Source organism: Onychomys torridus, chromosome 12, assembly GCF_903995425.1.
Source record: "Onychomys torridus chromosome 12, mOncTor1.1, whole genome shotgun sequence".
In the NCBI taxonomy this organism is placed as follows: domain Eukaryota; kingdom Metazoa; phylum Chordata; class Mammalia; order Rodentia; family Cricetidae; genus Onychomys; species Onychomys torridus.
This window is the reverse complement of record NC_050454.1, coordinates 14,713,779-14,726,817: the sequence shown is the minus strand read 5'-3', so window position 1 is coordinate 14,726,817 and position 13,039 is coordinate 14,713,779. Positions and strand designations below refer to the sequence as shown.

The 13,039-nt window shown below is 44.6% G+C and overlaps 1 protein-coding gene across 21 annotated transcripts in view; it reads left to right on the top strand.

The window, feature by feature from the left end:
• Kalrn (kalirin RhoGEF kinase) overlaps positions 1-13,039 on the top strand; it is a 599,822-nt gene that overhangs the window by 309,202 nt on the left and 277,581 nt on the right. For 17 of the 21 annotated variants that reach the window (XM_036203323.1, XM_036203328.1, XM_036203326.1 and 14 more), the window contains exons 11-13: positions 26-217; positions 6,247-6,455; positions 10,134-10,308. In XM_036203323.1, coding sequence (XP_036059216.1) covers positions 26-217; positions 6,247-6,455; positions 10,134-10,308 — 576 coding nt within the window. The remainder of the gene's footprint in view (positions 1-25; positions 218-6,246; positions 6,456-10,133; positions 10,309-13,039) is intronic. The other 4 variants (XM_036203330.1, XM_036203329.1, XM_036203343.1 and 1 more) reach the window with 1 other exon arrangement.

The window sequence follows — 13,039 nt, the reverse complement described above, 5'->3', positions numbered from 1 at the left end:
TTTGCCTAACTGTTGTTGCTGGCAGAACACATACACCAATGCGGACAAGCTCCTAGAAGCAGCGGAGCAGCTGGCTCAGACTGGGGAATGTGATCCGGAGGAGATCTACAAGGCAGCCCGACACCTGGAGGTGCGCATCCAAGACTTCGTGCGCAGGGTGGAGCAGCGGAAGCTTCTCCTGGACATGTCAGTCTCCTTCCACACACACACCAAAGAGGTAAGGGGTGAGAGGCTGTGCTGCCCCGGGGGCTTAGTTGGACTTACAAGGAAAGTGGACTGAGGTCTACCCAGCCTCCTAAGGGGCTACGGGATAGGTCACTCACTACCAAGTACAGCAAATCCCCTCCCATCCTTTCTAGAGAAGGAAGAGTGATGGAACCAGGTCGTTTTAGGGACTTAAACTATCTCTGGTATAGAAATAGTAGACGAAAGAGGGACTCTAAGCATAAAAATGCCCTGCCACACAACCCGTTTCTCTTGGTCGCTTCTTCCTGTCAGAAATCAGTCATGGAACTTTGATTCATGTGTCTTTGCTACAAGGACCATTTAGACTTTGTAAGTGTATTCTGTTCTAACATTACAGATTTTTTTTTAAAGATAAAAAATGTTATTACATTTATTTGGGGGGGAGTAGAATACTGTATGCGCCATTGTATAAGTATGGCAGTGGGGGGGGGGGGACCTGTCCCAGTTGGCTTTTTCCCTTCCACCACCACATGGGTCCTGGGTCTCGAACTGGGGTCATTAGGCTAGGAAGCAAGCACTCCCACCCACTGAGCCAGCTCACCAGCTCTGTTTTACTGATTGTTTAAAACACTGAGTCTTCTCCATAGGGTCTGTGGTTCAGGGGCAGGGAGGTGGGTATTAAAATTGGTGTTTGTTTACTTTGTCTGGAAGAGAGATGATGGGCAGTTAGGGAATCGGGAGTGAGACACCCTTCACACCCTCTGGATACATGGAAGACAGAATCATTCATCACTTGGAGAAAGGAGAGGGGAGGAGGGGGTCCTGGAGAGTGCTTGGCAGGACAGAGGTCCCCTAGGAGGAGGCGATGGCAAACCTGTGATTGTGTTCCCTTTCTGATTAACAAGGGCACTCTGAGGTTGAGTAAGTGGGCAGGAAGGAGGTCCATTTAGCATCTCATGTGGTAACATCCTTGGCAGAGGAACTCGCTTGGTGTATGCATGTTTATGTTCCCCTTGGAATTCATTTTAATAGGGTATTAATTAAGGTTTGATTGCTGCTCAGGAAAAGAAGTAACCCTACTTAATTAAGTTGATTTTTGGTTTGGGGAGTGCATTAAGAAGCCTGGCTGACACAAATCCACGGGCTTTTCTGACAGTTTGTCAGAGACACTGTAGATCGGTGTCTATCAGAGAAAAACATGCAAAGATAATGTTTTCAAAACTGAGAGTCCCTGGGCAGATGAGGGCCTGGTGAGCTCATTGAAGGTGACTCTGCTTTATCTCCACAGGGCCCACAGCCACTTCCAGATGAGTGTCTGTAAAGCAAGGGGATTAACTCTAATCTGGGGCTTCCTGCCTGGCTGTCAGCTTGCTTGTGGTTCACTCGACTCTTAATGACAATCTCAGAAATCAAAGGCATGGGGATTCCCTTGTCTTTAAGGGCCTGTGGGTAAAGCAATGGAGTATGAATGAACAGGAGTCACACTCCTCCAGAGTAGGGTTGTGGCCTGTTGGCAGGCGGTAGACAAGCCAGTTTCTATGGTAGTGCCACTCCCCACTGGGCAACCTAGTACCTAGGAGAGCTGTCTAGCTGTACCTCCAGCCTCCTTCAGTGGAATTGAAAGACCGGGATTCTGTTCCAGATATTCTCTTAAAACGCCACATGAGCTTGTTCAGGTCTCTTAGGTCCCCAGCTGTAGGTTCCCTTCTTTATGACTTAATTTAAACAGACTTGGTGCTCTAAGTATGTTATTGTTCTAATGTAAACCCCAACTTCCCTTCTGTTTTGTTTCACTCTTCTCTTTCCCACTAGATGTTGATAATAATAATTAATAATAATAATAATAATAATAAGTAGCCCTGAAGTAGTATAGGTGATTTTCCTCATCTAAGGTGTGGCTCCTTGTAAGTACAAACATTTTAAGTGTGTATTGGGCTCTGCTATTGTTAAATTAAATATTTGCTACTTGCCAAACACATCACCTTGTGTAATCTTTGTGATAATCTTACAGGTTTCATTAGCCATAATTTCAAATGAGTAATGTTAAGAAAGGAACTTGTCTAAGGTTATAGAGAGTCTCAATAGTTCAGCTGAGGTTTCAAGCGCCTTCTGAAATCCTGTTCAGTATACCTGATACCAAAATCTGAAATAACAGCATGGGAGATTTGGCATCTTCAGAGCATTATGGATTTCAGATTTGTGGGTTAATGTGCAAGCCTGTACATGCTTGCAGGCTTCACTGCTGACTGCAGCTGCCTCCTTCTCTCCAGTCTCTACCTCTCCTCTGTTCTTCCTTCTCCTCCTCCTCCTCCTCCTCCTCCTCTTCCTCCTTCTCCTCCTCCTCCTCTTCCTCCTCCTTTACAGGAACTTGACGAGAAGATAGATCATGGCTGAGAAATGTAGACTTGCTAGGGTTCTTTGACAACAGGAACCTAGTGGTCTTACCAAAAACAAAAAAAGGGGAGAGAGAGGGAAAGAGAGAGAGACTCATTCTGCAACACACATTTTCATTCACTCCAGTTCTTTGATTTCATCTCTCGGGACAATAAAAAATAAAGGTGGCGGGGTGAAGAGCCTGAGTCTCCAGCAGGCGCTTTCCTGGGGACCTGAAGAGCAGGCAGAGTGCATGGTGGGTGGATAGGTGGGAGCGTCAGTGTTCTGATGAAGGCGCTCCTGGGTTTGATTCTCCAGGTTGTGTGATACCTCTCAAGACTAGCCGCCTCACAAACCTTGCAAGTAAGCCCCTTCCTTGGTGCTGGGGCCATTCACCCTTGACTCCTGCTTGACTCTAACACAAACATCTGCCTTTTTGTTTAGAATATAATTAACAGTCAGGTCTACTAGTATACAGATTTCTTAGAGGATCCTGGCCTGACACAGCTGTCCCCTCTGTCCCTGGCTTTGGTGAATTGTAGTAAATGAAGGCAGAGCTGCTCAGCTTTGCTCTGGGCCCTGAGTAGCACTGATGCTGCTGCAGGTTTCCTCTGCTTTGTTATGGCCAGCGCCTTCCTTCTTTACTTCTTTCCCTTCCTTCCACTCTTCCTCCAATCGTTTGTTCAAGGTTTGCCCTTGTGCTGACCTATAATAGAATGTTATCATGGGATATTATTTTCAAGAAGTGGAAGCTCCATTTATGGGAGATTTCTGTCTGAACTGAATATCCATCTTCATAAATGATTTCATCTAGATTCCCTATTTCTCTGTGGACTGAAGTTCATAATTTTACCTCTGTCTGCTTCCCACATCAAAAGGTTTACTCTAATTAGGATCAGAGAGGAAATAGAAGATATGAACAAGATAACATTCAATCTCATTTCTTCCTCAGATTAAAGAGGGTTCTTCTTCTTCTTTTTTTTAAATCCTATTGGCCTTACTGTGTGACTTATTTTCAACCAGAGGAGTCTGATGGTTAAAATCATTTGATCATTTCATTACAATGTTATTCAGTCTTGAATAATTAGAGTCTATGTAAATGTTTTACACTGAATGATTCGCTAAACAAGTCATAGTGTGTCTAAAATGTAGTAAAGTATTACATGGCCATTTGAGAACCCACATGGCCAAAGGTTATGACATGACCATCCAGCATGACCACAGTTTTCATCACATATAATAAAGGCTATCAATAGATATATCAGGAAGCTTAGGATGTTGTGCTTGATTCTTACAAACTTCTTCTAGACTGGAGAGATGTCTCAGCAGTTAAGAGCGCTTGTTGCTCTTTCAGAGACCCTGAATTTGGTTCTCAGCACTCGTATTGGGTGGCTCCAGCTCTAAGAGACCTGACAACTTTTTCTAGCCTCCATGGGTACCTGCATGTACATACACATACACAGAAACATGGGCATGCACATAAGTTATAAAATAAATCTTTAATATGCATTTCTGTTTTCAATATGCAAGCATGAACAATCCTATTAGCAGGCACTTTGCATCTGCATGACACCCCTCAAAATCACAACTTTTGTTTTATTAATTTAATTTAATTTTGAGAACTTCATGATTATTGCATCTATATCAAATCACATAGTTTTAATAGCCACTTAAAGAGAAGGACTACATGATAAAGAGAGATGGCAGGAATATGCTTGGGCTCTTATATACCCAGAGATCAGCACAGGTTATGCAAATCTTTGAATGTCTTTTTCCCCAGACCACACGGCCTGTAGGCAGGTTGCTGGTCTAGAGAGCTGGGAAAGGGAGAAATATCCCAGCCCGAATCCTGAGAATGGTCTTGCAGTGAGGGTCATCTGTCTGCAAAGCCTGTCCAGACAGAAATCGCTTTCTTTGTTGTGTTTCTGTAGATATTTTGTAATAAGAATGTGAGTGTTAAGTTAAAGAACACAACCAGAGTCATCATATCAGCTCTTAATTAGACAGCTTTGTTAAATATCCACTTCTTTTTGTGTCTTTCCTTGTGAAATCAGGAATATGTGTGTGTGTGTGTGTGTGTGTGTGTGTGTGTGTGTGTGTGTATGTGTATCCTTCATTTCTCATAGAAACTCACACATCACAAACACATACGCACACATTTGTTGACCTGCCTCTCCCAGAATCAAACAAAATCAGTCCAGTCTTCCAAAAGGATGATGGTCTCAAGAGCAAAACAGCTTCACCTTCCATTTCAGCTACCAAACTGGCATGGTATTTATTTAAGAAACAAAAGCTAGTGCCAGAAAAGCAGGATAAAACAATCTCTTCAAAGTGATTAAGGGGTGAAGTTTGCCTGTGGAGAGGATGCTTCTTTCAGCATCCCTAAAGGTCACCGCATACAACAGAACAGCCAATCAGCAGGAGAAAGTGAGAATGTAAAACAATCCAGAACCACTCATGCATGAACCTTACTGCCACTGTCTCTCTCTCTCTCTCTCTCTCTCTCTCTCTCTCTCTCTCTCTCCTCTCTCTCTCTCTCTCTCTCACACACACACACACACACACACACACACACACACACACACACACACACACACACAGTCTTTCTTCCTTGGCTATCCCCTTCCCTCCAGCTTTTCTTAGGCTGCCCTGATATTTGTGAAAGACAGCAGCTATGGCCAGCCGTTCCCAGGTTCACTGGTGACACGTATAAGGCTTAGCTAAGTTCATCACTGGAGGGCTCTTAACTACTTACTCTATCCTACCAAAGTTCTAGAGAGTCTCCAATTAGTCCCATCATTTTGTGTCTGGTGGTTTTAGTTAATAACCATTCGTGTTACAGAGAAAGAATGCAAAGAGCAGGGGCCATGTAGTCAAGTGGGAAGCAGTGTGCCATGCTACCGCTCCGTTAGATCCAGAGGTCTAGAAATGGCTGAAACGTCCACTTCACTAGCTGAATGAGCACTCAGTAAGTTTTCAGTAACTCATCCAATTCTTCACTGCTTCCAGTGCTCATCTATTCAAGACCCCAGATTTAGCTTCTTTAAAGTTGTCTGGCAGCTAATGCCATCTTAGCTTCATTTCACCGTCTTGGCTATAAAATGGGAATGTCTTCTGCTGTCACTGAAATCTGGAAAAGCTGCCCCTTTACTATCAACTTTCTAAGCAATGTCAAAAAGAACAAAGGAGTTTGTGTGGCCGAGGCTACACTGTATCTTCACTTGTCTGTCTCTTACTGGGGGGCATCTTTTTGCATATTTGCAATATGATCGATTTCTATGCAGTATCATGATCAATTTCCAGGAAGCAATCTGTAGCCATCTGGAAGAAGTGTCCAGAGCCATTCATTCACTCTCTCGTTTCCAAAAGATAAAATATTTGTCTACTCCAGTCTCCTGTTCATCCTGGTCCCTCAAAGATGAGTCATCGATTTTTCTCAAGGAGGCCTGTGGGATTCACTGAAATATTAGTTTTCCCATCCTTAGGCAGGGTCAACACTCATGGAGGGAACCTCTCAAAGAAGGGCAGTGAATATCAGTGTGGAAACGTGCACCAGCCTGTGGCTGTGCCTGTGATGACAGTGACTTCTGGTCTAGGATGTGACTCCTCTCTGGGTTTTGGGGCCCTTGCCCCAGTGCTGGCCTCTCTCTCCAGCCCTGAGTAGAGTCTCTGCTCTCTCTCCCACAGTTGTGGACATGGATGGAAGACCTGCAGAAGGAGATGCTGGAGGATGTCTGTGCAGACTCCGTGGATGCGGTCCAGGAACTGATCAAGCAGTTCCAGCAGCAGCAGACTGCTACCCTGGATGCCACTCTCAATGTCATCAAGGAAGGCGAAGACCTTATACAGCAGCTCAGGTCAGCGCCTCCCTCCCTGGGGGAGCCCACCGAGGCCAGGTCAGCATGGGCAGTGATTTCCAGTGGGAAATGCCTTGGGCTAGATACAAGATAAGTCCTATCCCTGTCTTGACTCAACCCCAGCCTGCTTTGTGGTCTTGTGTGAGTTTCCATTGCTTTGTCTGTGAGACATACAAATGCCTGTACCACATCCAGCTTGAGTTTAGACCAAAGCATTCGAGGAAAGGGCCAATGCGTCAGTGCATTATTTATCATTCAGGATAGTATTCTGCAATCACTAAAAAAAAAAAAAGGACATTTTCATTAAGAATAATGACATATTTGGCCATGCAGATAGACAGTATTAAATATAATGTTAGCCAGCTGCGGCAGCCAGCACAGCTCCAGAGATAGAGCACACTGGGGCCGTGGGGGAAGGAAGAAAAGAAGAAAAGAAAACTCCACAAACAACTGTAAAGCTGGGATCAAGTGAACTGGGCTCTCTGATGGAGACGTCTCAGCAGCAGCCATGGTGGTCGGACATAGAAGGGCAGTTCTTCCAGACAGCTGAACAAGGAGGCAGGGTTTATGGTGTCCAGCTGAATCAAAGAGGCAAGTTTAGCTAATCTCAGTAGGAGCAGCCACTGTAGAGGAGCAGCCCTCAGGCCATCAATATCCAAGTGGAGAAATTGACAGTGGGCATTTTCTGCATATATTTTCACTATCCACAGAGACCAGAGGATGCCATCCCTTTGAGCCTCACCTTGTAGGGTGGGGAGAGGCCTTGATACGGCCAACAACACACATCTACTCGGGCCTTCCTCTGCTCCTCACATCCAGCCTTTGATCTGGGCTGAACTCAGAATTCTGTAGACCCATTGCTTTGCTTGGGCCCCTGAGGATGCAAGGAAGGTTACCCACTATGACCTTTCCACAGTCCCTTACTGTCTAGATAATGAAACTCCTCCATTGTCAGCTTTAGCACATATGAATGAATGAAACAGGAAAACCCTGTTGTGAGATGTGTGCATGTTTAGAATTGCCCACATCGTTGTTTGTTTTCTGTTGGCATCAATGTCTCGTTCCTGTCCCTGTCAAGGGCACTGACTCCTCAGATAAAGTGTCACTAAGCCTTAGGCGAGCCCTCAGCAACAACCCCATGCACAGGTGCTGCATAAGTAGGATTTGATGGTGCTAATGATGCCTGGCCTCGGGGACTTGTTCCTGCCCCCAAATCACCAAGTGCTGGGACCTCTGCCAGCTATAGACAGAAATAATCTCATCAACAAGTCCCAGGCCAGCCCTGGGGCCTGAGGGTATTACTTCAACTGGAGAAAGCTTTCCCCCCATACCAATTGTCCAATTAAATAAACAATGAAAAATTACCTTTAGGAGGCCCTGGCATGTTTTTTTTTTCCTTTTGGAAATTAATCATTTCTATTCTAAACATGCACATGAGATGTACTAAATTTTTGTATTGCGTACTAACAAGACAGCCTGTTTGCCTTTTCCCCTAATCCATCATCATGAATATATAATGCATGGCAGTTTTGTCTGCCTACCTAGAAAACTCTGCTGCAGTGGCTTCTAACGAAAAAGTCTAACTGGTGGGCAGCCACTGAGCTTGCTGAGCCTCAGCTGCCTTGTTTGTATAATCAAGGCATGTACTCGAGACTCTGTCAGCAGTAGGATTTTGGGATGGTTTTGTCTTCCCTTTGAAATGCTTACTACAAGCTGGCTGGCTGGGCCTGCAGAAACCACATGCTCCTCACAACTGCTAGTCTTGCTCAGTGCCCAAGGGCTTAGGGCTGCTCGGGGGTGGTAGAGGCCACGATGTGAGTGGTGACAGCTCCACGATGTTTAAGTTGATGGATTTCTAGCAATTACCATATGTACATGTCCAAGACCACCAGTGACATCCACATTTGTCCCCCTGGCCTGACTCTAGCCTAGCCTAATAACATCCATCTGTTCCCTGGCCTGACTTTATCCTGTACTTCCCTCCCTGACATCAGAGACTTTCAAAGAGTAGGAAGTGAGTGGAGCTTAAAGGACACAGGCAAGGTCTGTCATTGTATCTTGGTAACACGCCTTCTCTGTGTCTTCGGTGTTTCTGACAGTTGCAGATCATCTCTGTGATGCCTAGTATGACACTGAACAATTGCTGTACAGCAAGTTAGAAATCATTATCTTTCTTCAGGACGCCGTATGAGGGGGGAGTGGTCTGAGAGAACAACCGGATCCTCCCAATAGCAAAACATTCAGCAAACACATAATGAACATTATTAACCACGCCTTGAGTTCTTTTTACGACTGGAGCGGTTATATAATAGTGGAGACAGAAACTGTGCCCATTTCCTGCTCTCGTGCACCAAGAGCAGGAGGTAGGGCTAGGAGCTCTCTGAGTGGCACAAAAAGACATTATAAAAGCCCTTATTATCTTCAGGAACAGATAATGCATGCTCAGGTCCTGTCGCTTCTGAGACAAGCCCAAGCTCAAAGTACCTGGCCTTCAGGACCTAAGGAGAGAATTTTACTTGGAGGCTTTCTCCTTCACCCATTGACCTCCTAAGTTACATAAGAAACCAAGGTGTCCAAAGGTAACCAGTACACAGGTTTATTTCACATTTTAAAGCAATGGCTTCTTCCAGGTTCTACAGAATTTAAGTTCCGTAAGCTCCATAGCTTTCCTATAAGAATCTCTTTGGTGGTCTCGCCACCTCCAAATTCATTTCCCTAAACAAGTCCGTCTCTTTGTAACTTGGTCCCATGCTTCAATGTGTTTCTTATCCCTACTTCTTTTATAGGGACTGCTCAGGGAACAGTCCCCTCCCTTCTGCCAAATCAAAATCCATCCTCTCGGAAACACTTGTCTAGTGTCCCAGCCCATGTGATCTAGCCTTACCTCCCAGGCTAGCTATGCCCTAGGAAACCCTTGACACTTCCTTGTGCCCTTTCAAGGTTAATCACGACTCCTAGCATGTTCCTGGCCACAGTTCACATAGCTGCCTACTTCACAGTGAAAATGTGGGGTGAGGAGGGAGAGATGAAGTCCATTTGACAAAAGAGGTAGCTGGGGCTCAGGTTGATGATTTCCCAGGGCCACCAGCCTAGATATGTCAGAGCAGGAACCTAAACCATGTTTCCAGACTCCAGATCCTATGCTTTCCTAACTATAGCTTGAAGTCTGTTTCAGAACACCAGCCCACGGTGTAAGCACAGCATTGTTAAGTAGGCGGATAATTTCGGTATCCATGACGTCATTTTATTTCAATGGTCCTGTAAGGTAGAAATAGAAAGGTTTTGGGTTTTGCTTTTCAAATTCCTTTGTCTACCTTTATGTGTTCTGGTGTGTGTGTGTGTGTGTGTGTGTGTGTGTGTGTGTGTGTGTGTGTGTGTGTATTAAAGCTGTTTCTTAGTCTACACATGTGTATGGAACCAATCTATTTCTCTGATATTTTATGACCTGTCCTCTTGGCCTATTTCCTCCTATCCCTTGGAGGATAGGAGAGCAGCAAGTCTTGGAAATAAAAGTATGAATAGCATCAAGGGTGAATTCATTCATCTCTGGTTCTCCTACTAAGAAGATGGAGTCAGGTCACAGCGGTAGTTTGATAGTTGGTTAAAGAACTAACCTGATTTGCATCCCCTTTGCCCAGGTGAGGAAAAGCACTCTGCTCCTCCATCACTTTTAACATAGCAAGCCCCCTCCCTCTCTTCTTCCCTGCTCTGCCACAGGGACTCGGCTGTCTCCAACAACAAGACGCCGCACACTAGCTCCATCAGCCATATCGAATCTGTCCTACAGCAGCTGGACGATGCTCAGGTGCAGATGGAAGAGTTGTTCCATGAGCGGAAGATCAAGCTGGATATCTTCCTGCAGCTGCGCATCTTTGAGCAGTACACCATTGAGGTATGGGGAAGCGGGAGAGAAGACTTGGAAAGGGAGGAGAGGGGGCATGATGAGTGTACCAAGGTAAACATTTCCTGGCTAAGGCCAGGACACTGCTGTGATAGCAGAGGGGTAGCATGAAGAAATCAGAGGGATCATGTATTAGACTCAGCTTCAGAACTCACAGAATTTGCATTCCACCAGTATCAATTTTCTTCCTCCTGACTGCTAAGCAGGGCCCTTCTGCTCACTGCCTGTCTGTAGATCACTTCACTGGATAGCTTGTGTCACCATTCATTACATACTTGCTTGGTTCCTAAAAGACTGCACAGTTGGATGTAGGATACTTAAAGGAGAGTCACCGAGCTCCACGGTTCCGTGAATGGAGGTTTTAGTTAGGCAGCCGCCATAGCTGATGCACACAGGCCAGGCTCTAGGGGAAGTCCCATGGCAGCCATGAAGTCTGGAGCTCCAGGAAGAAAGACAATCCAAAGCATATGCAGAGAATGGCCCTTTAAAGAACCACATTAAAGTTAGGATCTACTTAAATGTTGGTAGAGGAGTTTTTATTTAATTTACGGAATCTGTATTCTTTGGCTATTCTACATACAAGATCCCCTCTCCTAGTACCAAATAGTACCTTGGAATGCTTGATATGCAGTGGTAAAATAGTGTGAGGGACTGATAAAATGAAGGAGATAAGAATAGTGCTTTGGTTTTGCATCTGTTGATATGGAATATGATGTCAGGTTTCAAAGGGTCTTGTCGCTACCCAGGAGGAGGTAGAAAGCTGGAGGGTGGTGCTTCCTCTAATCCTAGATAGAAATGGAAATCCTGCCAGACCTATGGGAAGTTCTGCCTCAAGTCAGGTTGTCAGAAGTTATTTTTAAGGGTGATGAGATTGTTTCAAATGCCAACTGTGCCTCAATGTGGGGATGAAGAACACACTCCTAGAGAAACTTCAGAGTGTGAAACTGAGGGTGGTTTCTGTGAAAAGAGCCACGTCAGAGCTGACATGAGCCAGGACAGTGCAGCTCTGGTTTTGTTCCTAAAGAAAAGCATTTGGTGGACACAGTCCAAGTTTCTAGGGATTCCTGGAAATGGAACAGGCCCACTACCCTGCCATCTAGGAGATCTAAGGATGGTTCCTCAGCCGTATCACTGATGGCTGAGATGTGCTAATTAACTTAAACATTAAGAAAGCACAACTCACTGCCCTGTCTCTTTCTGCTCAGTAATGATGGCATGTGTGGCTTTCACATTATCACCTGGAATGAGATCACACCTTGGAAGCAAAATTAATCCCAGATTTGCTAGGCTCAGTACCAGGATGTGGCTGCATTCCTAACATGCCTTCCTGGGCTTCTTGTCTTGGATGGTAGGCAGAGGCCCAGAGTGCAGCATGATGTCCTAAGTCCGATAGGCTCTGCCTCCCTCTGTGAAAGGCATTCATATGAATTCATCATGACAGAAGAGAGCCGAAGACAAGGACTAATAATGTATATTTCATGGTGGCAAGGACTTGGGTAATTATTTTATCTTAGATGTTTTCTTGCATTTCTAAGTTTTCTACAACTAGAATAATCAGAAATACATATGTTTAGAAGTAGGAATGAACCAGTGGTCTCAATTTTTTTGATCATTCACAATTTCAATAAAATATTTTTGAAGGTATAGCCCCTTACACACACACACACACACACACACACACACACACACACACACACACTAGTTCTTAATTATAAAAATGTTCTGTAATTGGCTAGTAATCCCAAAATTCCATAGTACATTTGGATGACACTTAACTTTTTCATGAAGTACTGTGATTTGAGATTTCAAATAGTCTTCTGATAGTTTCCAATTATTTTTTTTTTTGCTTGTTTAACAGATATGAGTTGATTGCATTGTTTCTTTAGCCCATAATGTAGCTGACTAAAAGTTCAGAGCTCTTTTGCTTTCATAATTTGGATTATCTCCAACAGTATTTTCTTTGCAGGAAATCTGCTAAGCCATGTGTCTTCATGCAGGGCTGGTTTAGTGTAAACTAAACAATCAATAAATCCATTTAATGGGGACATGAAAAGAGCAATAACTTGAAGTACACTGACAACAATGAACAGTTGACCCAGGGCAGCCTCTCGGGGTTGACTGCAGCTGCTGCTTTCTCCAAGGAGCGCTCTCCTGCTCTGTTCCACACAAAGCCATCTGCCTCATGATCAGAGCGAGATGCACACCAATCTGCTAGTGAGGCTCCAGGGAAATGTCACAGAGTTCTCACTGGCCTGATAAAATATGTGTGCAGATAATGTGTATAGATGCATATTTATAGAGGGAGACTTGTCCTCTAATCAGACTAACCTGGGTGGCGTTCCTTGAGGCAAGCATGCACACACTGGTAGAGCACTCAAAACGAGGCCAAGAGAATAGACTCTGAATATGTAAATTTATGAAAGTACGGACCACAGATATAGAGTCTTTAAAAATACCTCTCAGTCTATAATTGCAAAATTTGCTTAATGCACTTGGAAAGTTATGTGAAATGTTAACCCTAGTAAGGACCAGAACAGTCGACTCTAACTTACCAGGTTTGTATGAGGATGAGTGGGGACCAGGCAGAACCTGGGAAGGCTTTTCATTACCAGAGGAAGCTGCTTCCCGGAGAAGGGGAAGCTGGTTGTACCTTACTGGTAACCTTGACTGCTCGGCTGGCTGTACATGTAGATGTCAGTGTCTTAGGTTAGAGAGTGGTCGC